Genomic DNA, 22,672 nt, shown 5'->3' with positions numbered 1-22,672 from the left:
TATATTCAGGGGAAGATGAGTTGAAAGAAAAGCAAAATGCTTGAATCTAATTCTCAAGTAAGCAATTATTGGTTGCCATTCTGAAATGAATTTACTTTTCTAAGATTTTTGAGGTAAAATTTGTAGTCAGAGAATTAAAGCTTATAGTTGTTACTCAAAAGAGGCAATTGACTTCTTTAAATGAGTTAATAAGCAATTTATTATTACTAGGAGGGTTTTAGTCATTATTTGATATGTATACATAGCAAATAGGTTATCAAAGAGGGGTCACAGAAGGTCACACAGGAAATCTTCAGTGTTTATGGGCTATTAGGTTACAAACTATCAAGTATTTTTCTACATCTCTTTTTTGAATAGTGGAGCCATATATATATATATTCTGTGATTTTTTAATTGAATCTATGTACTCAAAATATTAATTTCTTGTTGGGCATTTTTGCTGGCTCAATTCATTTATAGACTGCTGCCTTAAAAAAATTAGAATGACTTAGTAGTTTTAGCTACATCAAGGACTAAAGAATAAATAAGAATTGGTACTTTATTCCAGTGGCCGAATATTGATACATTATGTTCGAGAGGAAAATCTATTTTAGTACATGATGTCTGCCATGGAAAAATTAAATTTCTTAAATAATTTAAGCACAATCAAATTATCTGGATTTCGTACACAAAGTTTCTAAAAACATATCTAATAGTAACAAAACTTGATATTTAATAATTCAAAGTGCTACAATCTTTTTTACCCAGAATTTGGCGAGAATTTTTTTGTTTCTTCCTTAAACATATTTTTTTAAATGACCAGAAAATACCAGGGCTTTATATTGAAGTAATACATATTCGAATTATACCTTTAGAAGTTAAAGGAATACATTGTTGCACTCTATGATTAGCCCAAATCATTTCATGGATAATTAATATTCTACCAAACTGGATGGGATCAGAAACTATTACCTATCTTTTTAGAACCAAATAATTCACCTTTGATGAACATAAAATTAAACTACTCAAAAAAGTAAGCTCCATATATTATTAATCTCATTAGATGAGAAACAATGGACTATGAAAAGTCATACAAACGTAGCGTCTATTTCCACTTCCACTATCATAACCACCACCATCTATTTCATCTCTGATCCTCCTCTAAGAGAATTTAGAAAATTGCTACCACTTTTGTTGTCAGTAGTAAGGTTACATTCTAGTTACTTTCTAAAAATTCTATGCATACATGATAGATTCTTATCATTCCAGGAAGAAGCTCTACTTCTGATGTACTAGACATACACAAGTCTCCATTCTCTCATCAGACCTTTCTTAACAAAGGGCTTAGTAAATCTATGGGATTTCTGTCCATCAGAGACACACAAGATGAGGAAGATTATTTCAAGGACATTTCATCAGATAATAATTCTGGACACGAAGATTGTGAGAATACCTGCTCCCCTTACCAGTTCAAAACTAGCGGCCCGGGAAAAAAAGCTACTCCTGGCATTGACGTGCTTCCCAAGAAGAAGATTTGGGCTTCATCCATGGACTTGCTTTGCACAGCTGACAGAGACTTCTCTTCTGGGGAGACTGGCAGGTATGAACACTGTCTCCCTGAGACAGTAACAGTGCGGACTTCCACTACTCCCAGAAAAAAGGAGGCAAGATACTCAGATGGAAGCATAGCCTTGGATATCTTCGGCCCTCAGAAAATGGATCCATTGTTTCACACACGAGAACTGCCCATCTCCTCAGCAATATCAAGCGCTTTGGACCGAATCCGAGAGAGACAGAAGAAACTTCAGGTTCTGAGAGAAGCCATGAATGTAGAAGGTTAGTAATTTTGTGTGTGTTTGAGAGAGAATTGAATTGAAATATTTAAAATTGTGTTTTGAAATAAAGAAGGGTTATTAAACCATTCCACAAGTCTTATTTCCCGTGGCAAACCTTTGCACCTGGTTAATCTCTTCTTCTCTGTCAATTTCCGTTCTGCCTTCCACCAAAACCCTGATCAAAGTTCACTGCTTCCACAAAGCCATCCCTGCTCTGCATGCCCGGTCCCGTCACTTTACAGCTGCTCAATATTTGGGGCAGGATGCTTTTAAACTGTAGGCTTCTCAGGGGCAAGAGCCATGTTTTCTACTTCTTTTTAATCCTCCACAGCACCATCTGTCATGCACTATCTTGCGGGAGGCTTCCATCAAGGACTGGTTCACGGAAATGAGACGCAGTTAATCAAAATCCGCAATCCTAGGGAGGCAGAGTGGCGTGGTGATGGTGCAGCCATTCCCGAACGACCGGCTTCAAAAAACAAATTTTGGGACAGGATTCCTGGAGATTATAATTTCTTTGGTCTGAAATGAAGTTTTAAGTCAATATTTAAAAAATCACAGTCTTTAGGTTTATACAGTCAGACAGTCTAGGTTTGAATTATGTACTCCACTCAGTAGCTTTGTGATCCTCGCTTCAGCCATTAGGCTGAATCACTCCAAGTCTGAGTTACCCCACCTGTAAAATGTGCTTAACAAAGATAGGTTAATTGGGTAATGAATGTAAAGTGGTTAATAAATCAAATTACTTATTGAGAGGCATAAAATATGTGAGGCATGAGAATAGCTTTATAAATGATAAATTCTTATTATTTGCAGGGCAAAGCTCTGTTTCAAAAATACCTGATTCACACACAAAACTCAATATATTGAAGAGAATAAGATTATGTTCTAGATATGTAGATAGAGGCTTTTTTTTTTTTTAAGATTTTATTTTTCCTTTTTACTCCCCCAAGCCCCCCGGTACCTAGTTGTATATTTTTTAGTTGTGGGTCCTTCTAGTTGTGGCATGTGGGACGCCGCCTCAGTGTGGCCTGATGAGTCCGAACCAGCGAAACCCTGGGCCGCTGAAGCGGAGCGTGCGAACACAACCACTCAGCCACGGGGCCGGCCTCGATAGAGGCTACTTTTAACATAGAGAGGTGGAAAACAAAATGAGAGAGAGTTTTCCATCTAATCCTCTCCATTTTTGAGGATTATGGTTTTATAACCTCCCTTGCCTCCTAGACAAACCATGGGACACAACTGACTAAAGTGACTTGAAGGCACTGTCCCGTTTGATGAGAGTAGGGACGTAATCCAGGGTCATATTCCTTTTTAAAGTGATTGTTCAGTAGAATATTTTTGATTCATAGATTGCCTTTAAAATACTCTGCTGAAAGGTCGTTCTGTTACTTAAGTTTCAGGCATAGTTCTAGAACTGAGCATACTCTCCACATTGTGCTTTACTTAATAAAAGAAGCGTTGCAAATTTTTTTTTCAATTCAGGAATTGCAAATTAGTAAAGAATTTAAAATTATGGAGGAAATTATTAAACACTCAATTGATTTATGAGGTTGTGTATACATGCATTTTTAAAAAACATTAGCCAACTTTATGAGATGGTCATGTATAATGTTGATCTGAAAACTTTCAAAGACAGAAAATAAAAGTCTGGAAATTTGTTTTATGCATGATTTCACTGTTTAACTCTGATCATTAAACCTTTAGAGTTGTGACAGCAAAGAATACGCACTTCCTGTAACTTTAAAATAAAGTCTCCCCTTTCAGAAGTTGTATTTTATGACCATTTAGTGTTGCACAACAGCTAGCATATGAATAATAATTTAGCCTGACCTTTTTATGAGCATGCCCTCACAGAGACATTTATGTAAAGAAATCTTGCCCATTGTGGGGGGAAAAAATCCTCAATAATTCAAATAGATAAAACCATGATGGTTTCAGAATATAAATAGTGAAGATACATACCAATCTAGATGACTATTTCCAACATTTAAAAGGTTGAGTAATGTCTTTTCTTAACATGCGAGTATTAAAAATAATTTCTAATGTTCTCATCTGTGTGTTTCAGAAGATTACTTGACTTAATATTTGGTAAATTAATAGTGCTGTGGATTAGTGAAGCTTGAGGAAAGTGTTTTTTACACTTAAACCTTGGTTTGAGAATTAAACGGTGAAGAAATCAAACAGTAATGAAAATATACTTAATCTGTTAAATATTGCCACAATAGTCTGCTTAGTATACTTTGTTTGAATAGGTGGTTTTTTTGATTACCTATAAGATGGGTATTAAGCCAAATTATGTTTAAGTTTGTATATGAGCCTTTTATCTTCTCAGGTAATGTATGCGTGTGTGTGTGTGCTTGTTTCCAAATGTGCATCTATATCTGCAAAGATGATGTATAATCTTTGTAGACCCTTACTTGTTAAAAACGGTAACTTGTTATAAAACAAAATCTCCAGATTTAGAAGTTTTGAATTCATTACAAGAGATAAAAGAAACGAAAAGATTTCTTTTTAAAAATAAAACACTTTGAATTGTTTGATGCAGGATGGTTTCCATCCTGAAATCTTTCTTTGCTTTTGAAGAGTTTTTAAAAGCATTTGCTCCCACAAAGAAACTGCCCATTTTCCCCCAGAGTATGTTTTATAACCGAGTTAAACAAAACCCCTTGATAATGTTGGTTTATTGTGAAAATGCTTACGCCACCTTTAGTAAACTCCCTTATTATATAGTAACTTGTAAGTAGTAATAAGGTATATTTGCTTAGACTAAAAGCATTATTCGAAAGGAATGTTTGATTTTGGAATCGAAAACAATAATTCTTACTAGTTATATAGTTGAGTAATTTGCTGGTTTATGCTCTACTGTCTTTTTCTAAAGATGAGATAATTTATGTTAGCTGTGCAAACAGAAGTGCAGATTGCTAATATGAAGATTTTAGCTAATAAAGAAGAAAAAAGAATAGAAAATAATATACATCCCATTTATCTCATTTAATTCTCATGAAAGTAGGCTGCACCAATCTGTTATGTGATAAATCAAGCAGAACAGTAGATATCACTAATGTGCACATTTTCTTGTACACATTTCTTTTTAAATATTCTTCTTTTAAAGAATTTTAAAATATTAATAATGTTCTGCACAATTTTTGTAATCTTTAAATTTGGCAGTTACTACTGGCTATCAGTAATTTCAGAATTAGAAGAGGGCATAGAGCTCAGGTTCCTGGGCTTGTGAAGATTTATTAATATAACAATTGTAAGAAAAGAAATTGCTACATTTCAGTTTGTCCTTTTGGGCATACAAGGAGGCTCATTGAACTAGTAATAGGAAAGACAGTTGTCTTCTTTAGCCTCAGATATATAACTTTTTCCTTAGCCTAGGCCCCATCATTGAAAGGAGCCTTTACCTAAATTACCTCCGCAGCATCTCCTCCAGCTGATGCCATCAACCAGTCAGCCAGCACAGGGGAGAACCAGACAGCCCTTAAAATCGTGGAGTTTGGTACTGGGAGGAATCTGGATACCATTTAAACCAAACATCTCATTTTCAGAGGTCCAGAATAGTTTGCCGAAGGAGACACGTAATTGATAATTCATAATAGAGCTGTATTTAGAATCTAGGTCTCTTGAGCTCCAGAATAAGATTTTTTCCACTCTACCATTCTCATTTCCAGCAGAGACAAGATACATTTCAGATATATTGTTGAGAAAACTTTATCACTGCCTGGGAAGTTGGACGTTCAGCTCACTGCCTAGCAAACTGCCTGAGTCTCTTCCTAATAAAATTATATAATTTTTAATACAGTAAAACAAGATAGTATAATGAAAGAAAGGCTCAAAATGAGGCACTTTTGGTTCTTTCTGCAGTAAACCACACTGGATGGAGGTTTAGATGGAGGGAGCTCCATCGTGTCGCGGGCTTTATTGTGATAGTGTTTTGATGGGGGTTTGCCACCGTTACATCTGTTGAGATGGTTATCCTGTGGCTGACGAGATAACGGAGTAAAAACTATCAAAAAGCAGTGGTTGGCATTGAGTGCTCTGATTTCTTTGGGAACAAAATAAGAAAATTAGGAACAAAAAAGATTCCCAAGAAAGAAATTGTAGTTGAAGTTTTAAAATTATAAGATTATTACTATGATTATTAAGGTAACGCTTAACCTTTCATATAGTTCTCTATGTACATAAAGGAGTTGGGAAGGGGTGGGAAGACACCTAACAGATTTCTCTCATAGAAACTAGCTTTAAAATTTGATGTTACTCTCTTTTTGTTTTATTCTTTTCATTTTACTTTGTTTCACCTCAGCATAGGACTGTCTTATTCTTCTCTTTTTCTTTCTTCCTTGTTCCCAGTATTTTCTTTTCCCCTCTCCCTACTCCATCTCAAGATCTGAGAAACTGTCTGTTTTCTAATTGGAGTATCTGTCGCCATCTCTCTTGTGATGCAATTATCACACACTCACTGTCCATTGCTCTGTGGGTTGGCAGCACATTCCTAATTATGAGAAATTGACTTGGAAGCAGTACTGTGAGTATCGTGTGAACAGCACTCCACGCCCTGGGTGGGACCATGAATAGCATTTTGTTTCCAATAGTTAAAACTCCTCTGCATTCTGTATAATACAAGGAGAGAAAGTATGAAGAACAGATATGAGTAAATCCTACAAAAGTGACTATGGTTAAATACTACTTATTTAAGAAGTTTTAAGTCAATCTCCTTTGTATCAAAATTAAATATTGTTTCCATTCTTTCAATGCTGTGGCTTCTGTCTAGCCTCGTTTTGCTGTTCTGTGACAGGCCTGTGAATACAGCTTAAACTCTGTGTTGTGCAACTAGAATATGTAAACACTCAAGTATGTGAGCCAGTTCTCATTATTGAGGCACCTTAGTGTTTCATTTCCATGAGAAGATTGAATTTGAAAGTTCATACATTTTTATAGTTAGATTTCAGAAAAGCAAGGGGATGGACTCATAAATGTTATAGTTCATCATGTAGGATACTTTCTAGTAACATTTTATGGAAAGAGGAATTATTTTCAAAACTTGTCTCTCTTCTAAAATCCAAAACTGGTAAAGATGAACTATTCAGGTTTTTTTTTATTAAGATTATGATAGTTAACAATCTTGTGAAATTACAGGTGTACATCATTATTAGTCATGTTGTAGGTGCACCACTTCACCCCTAGTGCCCTCCCCCCACCCCCCTTTCCCCTGGTAACCACCGATCAGTTCTCTTTGTCTGTGTGTTAACTACCACCTATGGAACTATTCAGTTTTTATTTTTCACCTTATTTCTCTTTGAATAGCAAAAAAATATATACATGTATATGTGTATATATATAAAATTCAGTTGTTATTTGGATTACTCCATGAACTAAAATAAATAATTTTAATATTCACTTTCTCTTTCACTTATATAAGAAGGGATTTTATGTGATATTGGTCAAATATCACTTGTATTTCAGGAATTAATAACTTAATTATTATACTACCATGCAAATATATTTTATATCTCTGAAGAGTACATTATTATAGATGGCTTCAACATCTTAGTCAGCCAAAAAGAATCAAGTGGCTACTATGTTTCCAGGGCTGAGTTTTAAACAGATTTGTATTTTAGATCAGCATTGTCCAGTACAACTTCTTCAGTGGAGGAAATTTTCTGTATCTACAAAGTCCAACTCGGTAGTTACAAGTCACATGTGACTATGGAGCACTTGCATTGTGGCGGGTGTAACTGAGGGACTGAATATTTTATTTAAATTTCCCTAGCTACATATGGCTACTGGCCACCATGTTAGATTAGTGCAGCTTCAGACCATTCTCGTGTAAAGTTAGTCCATATAAAATATCATTATTCAATTGAAGTTTGGTTTGAGAAGCGTTTGAGAAGAGGTGTGCAATAAGTTGTTCTTTAGTTTAAATACAACTGAGAATGAATGTTTACTTCTTTTGATTTATCCAAGTGGAAAAAGTGAAATTGGTGTTTTTTGTTTTTGTTTTTTTTTTGCGGAGGACGATTCACCCTGAGCTAACATCTGTGCCAATCTTCCTCTGTTTTTCAGTAGGTAGGCTGCCAGCACATCATGGCTGCCAGCAGAGCGGTGTAGGTCTGCAACCGGGAACCAAACCCTGGCTGCTGAAGCAGAGTGTGCTGAACTTAACCACTAGGCCACCATGGCTGGCCCAAAATTGCATTTTTAAACACTAAGGAAAGTTAAACATGAAACCAATACAAACTTTCCAGCGTCTATATTCATAATAACATAATACTGATTTTGTAGTCCACAGAAATTGTAGGCTACTTTATCAGAAATTAGGGACCTCATTTAAATCTAACTCACACATAGTTAACATAGACCTAGTTTAGTTTTGACATAGACATCTTCTGAACAGCATGGATTTTGATATGTTTTAAGAAGGATTTAAAATGTATCTTTTTAACAATAGATGTCATCGCAATTTTTAAGACCCAGCAATTTTAACCTCCAAAATATTTTTTCATTCTGTCCCGTTCTCTCATTTCTCTGTTGCTCACGGGCTATAGAAATAGCTTTCTAAATCGATCTCTCGGCTCTAGTTTATCCTCCATTTCCCTGCCGTGCAAATCTGAATACATTTCTTCTCTGCCTTCAGCCATTTAATAGCTTTCCATCATCTAAGCAGGATCAAATTCCAGCTCCTTAGATCATGGTTAAAAAGGCTCTCCATGATTGTATTCCCAGTCTCATCCCTTAACATTTCCCATTTCATGCCTCACTTCAACACCATGTACATATTCTCTACCCCCCGCCCTGATTCCTCTATTTCTTCCTCTTTCCTCCCACCAGATAGGCCATTTCATATTTCCACGCCTTTATTCTTACAGCTTCCTGCCTTCACACTCAAAACTTGCCCTCTCATCTTCCCAGTTTAGGATGATGGCCTATGTTTTTTGTTGAAATTATTTGTTTTGAGGAGCTTGCTTCTCCTCCTATAGAATCAGAAATTTTGCCTGGTCTAATTCATAGCTGTATCTTTAGCATCTATCACTACACCTGACATATAATAGATACTCAATAAGTGCTTGTTAATCCAAACTGAGTTTGCAGTGTGGCTATTAAAGAATTTTAATATATTTAGTGGTGCTATTTCAGATATTGGATACAACACTAGTCTCTGATGAATTATACATATAGTGAGGAGAAATCCCACCTACTTCTCCTCTGTTTTGTCCGACTCTAAGAGAAAATCACATACTTGTCAGCCATAGCCTGATTTACCAACAGCAAATGCAGTCAGTTTTCTTTAGAACTCTGTACTGTTTGAAAGTTTTAGAGGTGGCAGTGAAGTCGTAACAATGGGGGATCCTGGAGGATGCTGAAGGAGTGGTACAGCCAGCCCAGATGCGAGTCATGGCCCAGGTTTGTGGCTACAGAAGACCCCCTTGCAGGAATTTAGAGACTGTTCCTTCTTTTTGCCATTCTTACTCTGTACCAATTTTACATCTATAAAGTAATTTAGCATTTTTCTATATATCTTTCCTCATTTATATATATATTCACACTTACATGAGTTCTGTTCCTCCTGGTTAAAAATTTCATTGATTGTGTCTAGCTTTTGAGAGATTTCAGAATATATTCAATTCATATATCCGGCACCATGGTGTAATAAAGAATACCAGTGGACTCCAGTGAACACGTAAAAGATACAATCTCTCATCTCTAGAAATTAATCCCCCGAAAAGAAAGCGTGGAGAAAAGCACTTCATATATGAGTACATAATGTTACTACTTGGTTTCTCAGCTTTATTTGAAAAGTGAAATATGTTATTTGTTAGGGCCCGTCACCTTAAAAATGCAGGGTTTAAAATTTTTTTTATAGTTCTGAGCTGCAAAACCAGTCATTTTAGTGCATTTCTCTTTGAAACTTGTATCTGTAATTCTAGTCGTGAATTAAAGGTAAAGAAATGGCAAGGTGAAAGTGGTTATTAATTCCTGATGTTGCAATTGGTGAGTCTCATTGTCTGCTTGTTACTTGTCTGAGCTTGTATATGTGTCACTTGTAAATGGTGTTTTTAGACTAGTTTGTGCTGGCTTAGATTCATTTTAATGTGAAGATTGTAGATTTGAACATTTCATCTGAAATAGCTTCATGTAAGCTCAGAAATGATGCAAATCTTCATAATCTCCTAAACATTGAAAGTGTAGTGTTCATGATCACATGCCACAACTTTGTATGTTTGAAGTGTTAAGTGTGTTAAGTGGTGGTGGAAATTATGACTCTTACTTGTCAGGAACTTATGACAAAACACTTTAGCCTGTTGAAAAGTTACTTTTTATTGTCACTTTATAAGTGGAGTCAATGTGGTATTAGAGTTGGGGTGAATTTTGTATAGAGGATTAGATTACAGTTAAAGGATAATAAAATATTTGTCAGGTCTTTGTACCTTGTATTCTGATGAAAAATAGTATACTCTTAATTATGGTAAAGTAGTGCTGGAAATTAAAAGATATCTTCAATTGTCAGAGTATGTATGATTACAGAATCTCTATAACTGGACTTCTTTCCAAATGTTAATTCTTTAAGTCATTCTTCTGTAGTCCGTATTCTTCTCATCCTCTCATCACTATTCCACAAAATGTTTTTTGGAGAGAAGATATTTCTGCGTGTTTTATGTGTCTATGTGCATATATTCACACACCCAATTTGGTGCTTCTTTTTGGTGACATGTGTCCAGGCTGATTTTACTCCCCTGTTTGTTCTTTTGCGTTCGTTATTATTTCTAACACAAAAGTCTATCTTCAGACATCATTTTCCACAACCGAAAACTAAGTACTCAGAGCAAGTCAAAGAGAAGGAAATTGTCTGGTGAAATGAGAAATAATCATGACTCTAAATGGACCCTAGTACACTGATTTGTACAATGTGGGCTTCATTTAAATGTTTACCAGCTGAGAAAATAAATCTGCAAACTAACAAATTAGATATTGAGTTTAATTTTATTTTACAAAAGGCAAATAAATTCAGTTCTGCAATTGTAATGGTGAGAGCTTAAAATTTTGCTATTACAGTTTTAACATTGCAGTGAAAGTGGCCACATGTGCATTTTATAAAATGTCTATTTGAATATTCTTAAGAGCTTCATTGTGCATGATTCAAGAATTTTGGCATTCAGAAAACTTTGCAATATTCTATAAATACTTAGAGCATCTCCTTGTTTTAAAAAAATGGTCTGACACTTTCTATGTAAAATAACAATCGCTAGGTTTTGTTGGTACTGGGAGATGGGTACATGAGGACTTGTGCTCTCTGTTTTTGTGTCTGTTTAGAAGTTTTCATAATAAAAAGTTGTGTTTTCTTTTTTTAATCACCCAATTAATAGCACATCCCTGGAATCTGGATCAAATCTAAAGTGCTGGGATTATACAGTCAAATATAGATAGAAAACATATTTGTGGTGTCTGGATCCTCCAAAAAGAGAAGTTGTTAATAGTATTAGGACACCTCATGGAAGATTAGCGATTACCCTTCTTCTGCAGACCAGAGCAGAGGAAGAAAGCTGCTGTCTGTCCACTTAGTGTCTACTGGATGCCTTTATGTAGGTCATCTCAGAAAGCCAAGAAATGTTCCTGCCCAAGTGGTCTGTAAGCATGGAAACTGTGCCTCTCCCTGTACACGATTGCAAGATGCTCTTGGTAAAGGACGTGTAATTTTATAATAATTCCTGAAACAGTTAAATTTATTATTGAATTCAGAAATGGGAAGCTCATACTTCACAGGGCTAACCTTTGTTGTAAGCATGACTGAGTCGTAAATTTTGACTGAGAACTTTAATTTGGTTATATCCACCATGTCCTTACATGAAAGGAACATGGCTAACGACGTTTTAAAAGATACCTTCCAGACTACAACAAGCTCACAAAAAAGATTCCTACCACTTTAATTAACATAGATACGCCACTCCTACCCCAGTCTTAGAAGAAAAAAAGTCCTCCTACCCCCTAACAGTCCTGCCAAGCCAGTCATCCAGTCCTTGTCTCTGGAGGGCTAGTGCCCTGTTACTATAAACCGGTCAAGTGTCATAAGGCAGTGCCCTCCCTCCCCCGAGGTGTGGGCCTGAGAACATTTACAGACCAATAGTTCATCAAGGGGAGATGATTTATTGTTATATTTTTCAGAGAGGTTTGTCAAAATTACATTAAGTTGTCTTGCAGAAGGAACCCAAGAATCGAAAAAGTTTACTGGTGTCAGAGTAAACTGAAGAAAAAGGAAACAAAACATAGGCTAGCAAGAAAGAGGGAATGTGGACACATGAAATAATATAAGAACAATTATAAAGCACCACCAAAGAATGGAAATTCAAATTTATTTACTATCTTACAGCCAGTTGGCAGAAATAGTTATGAAACAGTAAATTTATTTAATATGGGACATAAAATTGGTATTGCATGGCATAATATCCAAGTGACTGAAGTTCTCTGCTCTGTCTGCTGAGTAGATTTATTGTGACTTCCTACCTTTCTTTGTAAGGTAAAACCTCATTGCCTCTCTAAATTTAGGTCCTCTCCTTGGCCTTGGTGGTTTCGCTGTCTTGTACATTGCAATGCCGAGTTTGTAATTTGGTCATGTTTCCTTGGGAAAAGCCCACAAAAATTTAGCATGGGCATGCTGTAACAAGAAAAAAAAGTTCTTCAGTGCTCTTGCAAATAGCAGTTCTTCTTAAGTAACCATTTAACTATGTTCGTTAAATTTAAATAGTGTTAGATAAAACTGTTGTTTGAAGTCTTCTACCATCTTTTCAAATCACGTTCATCTCAGACCAGAGGAATTTTTTAAAAGTTATTTATTTTACCATGAGACTTCCGTGTGGTAGAATGGAGTCATTTTTAAGAAGTACTGGTAAATACTTGGATTTTTAATTCCAAAACTCTTTCCATTAATTATAGTATTGTTTGATACTCATGTTCACTGTATACAAAGTTGGACAAAGTAGGAGTCTCCTTAAATTATGCCTACTTCTCCAGGTGAACATTGTCATAAGAACAATGCGCAGCTTGCTCTCCATCAAGTCCTTGGCCGCTCATTTATCCTTCTACTCCTCTCATTTATTTAAAGTTTTGTCTCGGCATGACTCCTGTCCTTTGTCTCAGCATGACCTTGTGATTCTAGCAGCCCATAATCTCCATCCTGGTTCTACAGCCTGGTTCCTATGGTGCTATTTAACGATTTTATTCATGCATTCCTCTCTTTTTCTTTTAACAATCGCTAGTGAACACCCTCTAATACAAGGAATAATTTGTTTTCTGAAGTCTGGGTCCTCAAGTTTGCAAACTAGTGAGAAGGAATCCCTCATGTACCTTATATCTGCTGCCATGTATCCCGTATCACTCTTCAGTTCTAGGTATTTCCCATGATCTACTTTCTCTAGTGCCAAGAAAAAGCTACAAATCAATTTTGATTTATTCCAATAAAATGTATGCATTCTAGCCTAGTCTAAACTCTCATGGCCACATAAAAGCTTTCATGTGGTTTTTGCTGACTCATCACATTGTTACAGCAGAATTTCTTTATTCTTCTCAAGATCCCAGCCAAACTGGCTCCCCAGAAGTGATTCACTTTTTTAAAGTGCTAGGAGTAAGGCAGCTTTCTTATATGAGTATCTTGGGATTCCCTCTGTATTTTCACCATTTTCTTTGTCCATCATTTCTTTCTCTTAGGAAGAAAAGGTTCTTCCTCCTTGCCAAACTAACCATCCCGTATGTGTTGGGGTTTTTTTCATCTTTGCGTATTTCCTTCAGCACATTTTTCCATCAATTTTCCCCATTGTCATTTGCAACTTCAGTCTCCTCCAATCTACAGGCTTATTATCCTCTACCTAAAATCCTGCTCAGACCCTCCACTTTGCCAAAAAGACCCTGATAACTCATTGTCTATTTTTTTTAAATCTTTTTCCTTTCTCAAACCCTCAAACTTGAAAGAATAGTGTATGCTCATTTTCTTAATTTATTACCAGCTAGTCCTTTTTCATCCCTTCCTGATATGGCCTCTGACCTGTCTGTACAATGGAAATGGTCCTCTTAGAGGTCATCTGGGACTTTGCATAATACTCCCATTCATCTGTTCGTTCATCCATTCATTCATAGTCACTCAGAAAATATTTATTTTGTGCTTGCTATGCACCAGACACTTGCTAGATAGTAGAGATACATCTGAAAAAGGCAAAATCCTTTTTGTGAGAGAGTTTATAATTTAGGTAGAGGAAACAAACAGAGGAGGAACTATTAGGCAGTGGACGAGTCGCAGTTAGTTGTGCATAAGGCAATAATAAAGTAAGAGAAGCAATGTCCAACAGCCTTGAGGTGTTCATGAAGGCTTTTGTGTAGAAAGTGAGGCTTCTCTTAAAGGAAAAAGAAAAAGTATTCAGGTAAAGAAAAGGGGATGGATGGGAAACAGCATTCCTAACAGAGAGTGTGTTTCAGGAAGGAACCTAAAAGTGTATATGCTTTTGGTTGTCTGCAAATTCAGTAACATGAGTACAGAATTTGTCTGGGGAAGTGGGTGGCAATGAGGCCATGGAAAAAGGATTTTTACCTGGATTGAGTTTTTAAAGTTCTGTTCACATGTTTGCATATATGTATGTTTGGGGAGAAGGAGGAGAGAGGTCTATACTCTTCATCTTACTCCAACAAGTGAAGCTATGATTTCACAAAATGAAGAGCCACTGCTATAAATGTATTCGGGGACCAGGTTGTGAAAGGCTTTGAATACCAAGGCAAGGAGTTTTTAAGCTGTATCTTGAAGCCTGTAGTTTGAAAAAGTTTAAGAAATATAGCAATATGCTCAGATTTTTGTTTCTGGAAAGTTTACTCTCTGTAATGTGAGTTATAATAAGACGAGCAAGACTGCAGAAAGGGAGATCTGGGACACATGAAGTATTCCAGGTGTGAGATGAACAGTGATCTATGATTGTGATCCTGAGTATGAAGAAGAGCGGACGAGCCAGAAACATTCAGAGGGTAGAATTTAGTTTTGGGGAGGCCCTGTCCCCTTGTACAGGGCACACACTGTGCAACCCTACACAATCGCACCCCATCCCCCCGTGCTTGTTCATCTCATTCTGGTGGAACTAAACATCCTGTCTTGAATTAAGTATTTTGTATTTCTACATTTTAAATTATTTTGAGCTTGGGACTGTATCTTTGGTTTTTCTATCCCTTATAGCACCTAACACAGAATTACACATAGTAAGCATTCAAAGACTGCTGGTTAATGATGATGTTTATGTAGCATCCACTCTGCTTTAGGAGCTTTGCAGACATGAGTTCATTTATGCTCACAACAAGCGTATGAGGGGTGCACTATTATTATATCCCCTTTTGACCTGAAGGAGATGAGTCACAGGAAGGTTAAATTCCCTTCCTGAGGTCACACACATAGCAAGTAGTGGAGCTGACATTCAAACCCAGGCAATCTGGCATCAGAGTCCAGGCTCTTAACCAGTATGCCACACGCCTCATCGTGGGAGTCACATTGTTTGCGTGCCATCCAGCAGTTGGTGAAATTAAAGCAGTATATAAAATGTTCTGGTCTCACAAGAGTAAAATAATATTTTATTTGATTCGTGTGGAACAGGTAATGAGTTTGCCCTCTAATATTTTTGTTTTAATCCTTTTAGAACCAATTCGAAGATACAAAACTTACCACAGTGATATCTTCAGTACCTCCAGTGAAAGTCCATCTATTATTTCCTCCGAATCAGATGTCAGACAAGGTGAGAAGCATCTGAACAAGCAAAGTGTTTTTAAGAAACCATGATTGTTCTTCTTTTTCAGTAGCAGTGTCAAAAGAATAATTCTATATAAAATTTAAAAAATCATAAAAACCTGCCAGTTACTCATTTTAACAGTACTATAAAAGCTTAATAGCAGTTTCATCAAACAACAATGTAGTCAGTTTTCTAATAGAGGAAATAATTCATTGTCTTTAAAAATAACATGACTTACCTGTAAAGAGTTTACTGATATTATGTCATTAATTTGGCTGTATGAATATGATTTGTAAGAATTATCTTATAAGTCTGCTAAATGCTTCAGTTTTTAAGTAAGATTACTTCACATATTTATCACCCGTGCTATTCCTTTTTCATTCACAATTAGTGAGAAAAAGTGAAGCTTCAAAGCGGTTTGAATCCAACACTGGTCTCCCAGGGGTGGATGAAACCCCCAGTCAAGGCCAGTCACAGAGACCGAGGTATGTGATAGGAAAAAATAGTAATAATACATTTCCAGTGACGGGGGGTGGGGTGGGGTGGGGTTGTTTATTCAAATCAAGGAGAATTTTTAAAAATTATCCTCTTCTATTTTCTCCATTTTCCTTTTCCTTTCCTTCCTCTTTAAGTTCTCACAAATTCATTCAATTAATTGAAAGACATTGTAGTTTGAGTTATTGGGCTCTTTTAAAATTGGACTTGGCTGTGATTGGTTATGGTTTGTGCTTGATTTTTTAAATTGTTCATATGAATATAAAATAACATTAACAGGAACTTCCGAAGGCATGGCATTGAACATCTGTGAAACGATAGAAAACCTTACATTTCTAAGACGATGGTACCTCTTTTGAAAGGTTAAACAGACTCAACAACAGGCTTTCAGTATTATTTGTTGAATGAGTAATGAGTAGGTTACTACTGAGTAACCTATTATGTAAAAAGTTAATTATTCACTTCATCATTCCTGGCTTAAAAGAGGTTATCTTGTGTGTTTTTTAAAGCCCAATTTGGCCTATTTAGAGTTGAGTTTCAAACTGAAATATTCAGCTTTCTTAGGAGGTGTTAGATATTATTCTTGTGCTGGGCTTAGGGTGGTGGTATTATAGCTTGGTATTGGTTTACTTTGTTTAAACTGAAAAGTGTCAAATCGGTAGTGAATATGTTGATATGTATCCTTTTCATGTGTGCACAGATCCCTTCCATGAACAAAAGCATGTTGTTAGTGTTAAGCAATAATTTGAAATTTGTAATGTGAAATCAGAGAACCAGAGGTTGTTTCAGATTTTACTCCCAAACTATGGGAATCCTTTTAAATTTCATATCTCAGTTCAACTAATTCAAGTGCCACCATATACAAAAGAATCATTTGAAAATTAATAAAAGCTTTCCCTTTAGCTAATTAATTTTGGAAGACACCATTTCACACCTGTAAACTATTAATAGACCAGGTAACCCTAACCATGTGATTAAAGCTAACAATTTATCCAGGGTTTAAACTCCAAGTAATTAAATACATTGCACTAAAATTATTCCTTAATGTTCCAAGTTTTATTAAATTTATGTCTTTTTCTCTTCTTTCTTGTGGCTTTTAAAATAGTCCGTGATACTTTTTTTTTATTTGAGGAAAGCTCTAATAAGTATTCATTTACCTAAAGTGATGTTATATTTGCATAGCAGCATTTTATATTACTATGACCCCACTGTAGTAATAGTAATTGTGATGACCCCGTTTTGGTAATTTTGAACAAAGAGGTAAGTGACAAAGACAGATCAATGCTTGATATTACATGGTTTTTTAAAAGTATTTGGGAACCAACAGCAATAAGAAGCAAATACTGAATTACACTAAGCTCCATGTTTGCTTGAAGAAGTCACACTTTATGTACTTTGTAATTTGGAAAAAACTTATAAATAGTTAATTAATATAATATGATGTTAAATAATATGATGCCCTTTTAGCTTGATCAAAAGCAAGAGTAGAGATAACAACTGGAAGAATTACTGGGATTATGTGTTAAAAATTGATTGATTATAGTCAATCAAAAAAAAATCTTAGTTTTGACTGTTTCCAGATTTTATTTTAGGAAACATTAAGGCCACCTTAACTGATCAAATCATGTTTTAGTGATAAACTATCTTTCGTACTTTAAGAGGGGAAAAACCCAGTATGGTGTTCATAGCATCTGAGTTAGATAAAGGTATAGGTGAAAGAAAAATATTTCAAGGAGAAATAGGTTGTTAAGTCTGAGAATATGTTATATTTAATGTAAGATGCTAAACTCTACTTCTTTTTAGACTAGTCCTATCTCCTTTTTCTGCCCGCAGAAAAACACATGAACTAAAATACTCTCTAATTTCCTTATTCAAGTACAGAATTTTCTGAATGTGTACAAAGGTTTCTGATAATATCCTTAACATGCTGGTGCACAGTCAGGAGATCCTGTTTTGTTCTTTAGGTCACATATTTGTGAGATCTATGAATAGTGCTGTATTTAGACATGTTGCATGCTTCTTTATAAAAGTTTCCACTCCCTTTAGTTAGAATGAAATGGAAAGACAGATCCAGACGGTGCTATTGATTTGTATCATAGCGGGTGGGGGCATTAACAGGAAATTATGAGTCAGATGCAGCAGAATGAGTAATTTTTGGATTCTGAGCTATCAGAAGTGTCTTTCAGTGATCAAAAGGGATATTCAAAGCTGTTTTCCAAAGGGCGTCTCTAAGCTTTTTTCTGTGTTAACTTTTGAAGAACAGTTTATACATAGTACAATTCCCACTGCTTCTGTTCCTGTCCACTTGATAGATAACCTTTGTTTTGTGACTCAACCTGTATATTCATTCCTAAATGATCCAGATTTTCTGAATTTTTTTGTTTATTTATTTGTTTTATCTTTGGTTTTTTTCCTCTCAGAATTTTCAGTCTTTATAGACCCTTCTACCAGATATTGCATTGGAGAGCTAAAATGATACATAAGTCATCTTTGCTACCTGTTTGTAGCTCTGGTATAAAATAATTTGAGTAAGAAAGCTAATATATTTGATGAAAATAACAGGTGTAAGTTAAAATGGATAGATTCAAATTCTTGTTATTTTCCTTGACCCCCATTAAGTGAAACGAGCCATAAAATTATATTCAATTATTTGGTCAACAAATAATTATTGAGCACTTACCATGTGCTGGGTACATGAGATACCCAGGTACTAGGTACTAGAGATCAGAGTCATGAACAAGACAAAAAAGGCCTTTCAAGGGCCTTTCTAGGGCAAAGAGGTGTCCAATAAACCATTAAAAAAACAAGTAAATGATGCACCATCACATATGATGGTGCTTTGAAGAAAAATAAATCAGGCTAAAAGGATAGAGGGCAGGGGTCTGATGCCCAAGTTCTATTTTACATGGGTAGGGTGATCAGAGGAGGCTTCTCCCAAAGGAGGACATTTGAACAGAAAACTATTTGAATGAGGGAGGGGGTGAATCGTGCAAGTATTAGGAAGAAGAATGTTCCAGACAAAAGGAACAGCAACAGCAGAGGCCTTGAGGTATGGAAGATGTGTTGTAAGTTAGATAAATAGCAGGAAGGGCAGCGTGGGTGCAGCAGAATGGGCAAAGGGCAGAGTGGATGTTAGCCAGACCAAAATCATGTCAGAGCTCAGAAGCTAAGGTGAGCACTTTGGGTATTATTCTAAGTACAATGGGAAGACATTGGATGGTTGAAAGCAGAGGGAGCCATGATCTAATTTACATTTTAATGGTATTACTCTGTGAAGAACAGATTTCGGGAATAAAGAGCAGTTAGGAGGCAATTACAGTACTCCATTTGAGGGGGATACAGTACAGACTACTAGGTTGTTAGTGATAGAGAAGAGTTGGATGTAGATATCTTCAAGATTGTGCCTTCAGGATTTGCTGCTTGATTGGATGTGGGATTTGCAAAAAAGAAGAATCAAGAATGACTCCAGGTTGTGTCCTAAGCAACTGGTGAATGATTGAGAGAAGATTGGATGTGGAGAAAAAGTGTCACTAATTTGGTGTTAGACATGTTAGGCTAAAGATGCACATTAACATCCAAGTGGAACACCCACCTAGGCAGGTGAATAGAATTAGAATTCAGGGGAGAGAGGTGGAGTTAGAGGAATATATAAGTACTTAAGTCCATGTGACTAAATGAGATCATGTAGGTATGGAGTGTATGTGGAGACTAGAAAAATCTGGAGGTCTGGTGAGCACTGTTGTAGTCTAACATTAAGAGATTAAAAATGAGGGAAGATCCAGCAAAAGAGACTAAGAAGGAGGAGCAAGTGAAATAGAAGGAAAATAAAAAGAGCATGGTTTCCCAGAAGTCAAATTTTCAAGAAGAGGAAGGATTGAGCAACTATATCATATGATGCTTAGAGCTCAGGTAAAATGAAAATTGAGAATTATCCTTTGGCTTTGATAACATAGAGGTTGGTCGTTTTTGTGACCAGTTTTGGTGGAATGGTAGGAACTAAAACTATTGGTCTGAGTCCAAGAGAGAGTGGGAGATGAAGTGGAAATAAAATTTAAATGACAATTTTAAGAGATTTACTCTAAAAGAAAAATAGGAGAGTCTAAAAGGGGCTTTGGAACTGAAGGAGAATTTCTTGTTCTGAGTAGAAGATAGTACAGCATGTTTGTATGTTAGTGAGAATAACCTAGTGTATGAGATTATTGATGCATGGGAGAAGATAATTGAAGGAGCAAAGTCTTTGAGTAGGAAAGAGGGGTGGAATCCCATGCCCAGTAGAGGTTTGGGGCCTACGTAACTGTGCAGGAGATCCATCCATTGTAACAGAAGAGAAGGCAGACCGTATGGGCGTAGATTTGCAAAGTTTGGTGGTAGACAGTTGAGGAAGTTATTTCCTGATTGCACCTTATTTCACCAAGAGGACTCTGGAAAAGTCATCAGTTGAGAGAGAAAGAGGCAGAGAGTATTGGAGCTTTGAAAAGAAAGGAGAAGGAAGATAGAAAGTAGTTCTCAAAGAAAATGAATCGCCAGGCAGTACCGAGAGCCTGGTGAGATCAGTCAGCATGGTTCTGCAGTTTCATGAGAGTTGAGGTTGTATGCAGAAGAGTAATTCTAATAGTGGGCTTTAGAATTTAATTAATATAAGAGCAAGAGAGGGATCATAGCCAGAGAGAAAGTGGGGAGTCAATGGATTAAAATTCCTGATAGAGGGGCCCAACTCCAGTGGCCTAATGGTTAAGTTCAGTATGCTCTGCTTTGGAGGCCTGGGTTCAGTTCCCAAGCGCAGACCTATACTGCTCAGTTAGTAGCCATGCTGTACTGGCGACCCACATACTAAAAAAAAAAAAAAAAAATAGAGGAAGATTGTCACAGATGTTAGCTTAGGGCGAATCTTCCTCAGCAAAAAAAAAAACAAACAAACAAACAAAAAAAAAAATCCTGATAGAGTCAATGAATTATTTGAAGAAGGATATTAGAGGAAGTGAGCTAGAAAAAATAAGGAGCTATAGAGAGGGTACTGGGTAATAGAAATAGGGGATTTCAGAGGCAGTGCCGTTACTGTTAATGGCCATGATGACCCTGGGAGTAGATTGCTGGCTGCAGTGGAGGAGGCAGGGTATTGGAGGACTCCTCAGTCTGTGTAACACCTCCATGAATGATGACAGGAGTTGTGATGGAAAAAAAGACTGAGTCAGGCACTTAAATCTTTAATGAATAAGGGGGCATCAACCAATAGGATATTACGTATCTAAAGCAAAGTTTCATAGCATGTACTTCAGGAAAGCTGGGGACGATTGAGGGGTCAACAGTGGTCTAGAAGCTGAAATAAGAATTAAGGGGAATCTCTACCCCCATCTCCAGGCTCAGTGGTACAGAACCATAAGAATAAAACAGGCCTTATCTGAGAGATCTGTGGGGGAAGTAGTTTTCAGAGGATGCTGGGAAGTTCAGAGAAGGGGTGGAGGATAGATCCAATCAGTGAAATGGGACAGCAGGCTGTCATATTAAAAGTAAGACTGAAACGTGACTGCAAGGGTTTTCCTGAGATGGAAAAATTAAGTGGTTTAAATTCTTAATACTTGACTTCACATGGTATTTTCTTGATTAGACTTAAAATAATTGTTTTCTTCCAATTACTTAGTTTTCTCTGCTTTTCTATTTAGTAGACAATATGAAACATCCCTTGAAGGCAACTTAATTAATCAAGAGATCATGCTAAAACGGCAAGAAGAAGAAATGATGCAGCTACAAGCCAGGATGGCCCTTAGACAGTCTCGGTTGAGCCTGTATCCAGGAGACACAATCAAAGCTTCTATGCTTGACATCACCAGGGATCCCTTAAGAGAAATGGCTCTAGAAACAGCCATGACCCAAAGAAAACTGAGGGTAAGCCCATTCTCAGGTTACTGCAGCTAAATTTGGTCTCAGAGGGAAATGCTATGCAAAGTACTTTTAAAAACTCTATAGGTATCCTAAAGTTGCCTGTAGATGAATTTGGAATCCCATATTAATTTCCGTTGGTGTTAAATATCCTGGTTGATATTAAATATTTAGCTGTTTTCACGATTTCTTTTTTAAAACAACATAAGGTGGATTTAGAGTATTTTAACTCTATGTTTAAAAAGTGTATTCATGATCCTTAAAGTCAACTGGCTTTATTCAGTATTATGGGGGATTGTTTTTCAATTTTAAGAAATCTGTTATCCCACAAACCAGGAAGATCAGAGATAGAGAGTTCAAGGTTGGTTCAGAAGCTCAAGAATGTTATCAAGTACATTCCATCTTTCCACTGCCATTCTTAGAATTTTGACTTAATAGTCAAAAGATGACCGCATTAGCTGCAGGCATCGTATCCTCCCTCATGTTACGGTAGCCAAGACAAGAAGGAACAAATCTGCATCTTATACCTGGGGGGATTTTTTTTAAATTTCTTTAAATTTTTTCTTTCAACCTAAGTCCTATATATTTTTATAAACAAGCTCAAATGAACATAGTCTTCTTTTCTCATGTAAAATATGATGAATATTTTACAACTTCTGTAATATTATTGTTAAGGGCTGTAAGGTACTCCATTATGTGAATTTCCAAGTACGATCATTTCTGTAACCAGTTTCC

The 22,672-nt window shown here is 36.3% G+C and overlaps 1 protein-coding gene across 41 annotated transcripts in view; it reads left to right on the top strand.

The window, feature by feature from the left end:
* The window catches only part of PTPN13 (protein tyrosine phosphatase non-receptor type 13), a 201,180-nt gene that overhangs the window by 98,420 nt on the left and 80,088 nt on the right, over nt 1-22,672 (top strand). For 25 of the 41 annotated variants that reach the window (XM_070614385.1, XM_070614412.1, XM_070614411.1 and 22 more), the window contains 4 exons: nt 1,249-1,815; nt 15,476-15,571; nt 15,957-16,050; nt 21,721-21,943. In XM_070614385.1, coding sequence (XP_070470486.1) covers nt 1,249-1,815; nt 15,476-15,571; nt 15,957-16,050; nt 21,721-21,943 — 980 coding nt within the window. The remainder of the gene's footprint in view (nt 1-1,248; nt 1,816-15,475; nt 15,572-15,956; nt 16,051-21,720; nt 21,944-22,672) is intronic. The other 16 variants (XM_070614395.1, XM_070614392.1, XM_070614380.1 and 13 more) reach the window with 3 other exon arrangements.

Source organism: Equus przewalskii, chromosome 3 (genome assembly GCF_037783145.1).
Source record: "Equus przewalskii isolate Varuska chromosome 3, EquPr2, whole genome shotgun sequence".
NCBI lineage: Eukaryota > Metazoa > Chordata > Mammalia > Perissodactyla > Equidae > Equus > Equus przewalskii.
Note: the sequence above shows the minus strand (reverse complement) of the source record. Positions and strands in the feature narration are given on the sequence as shown.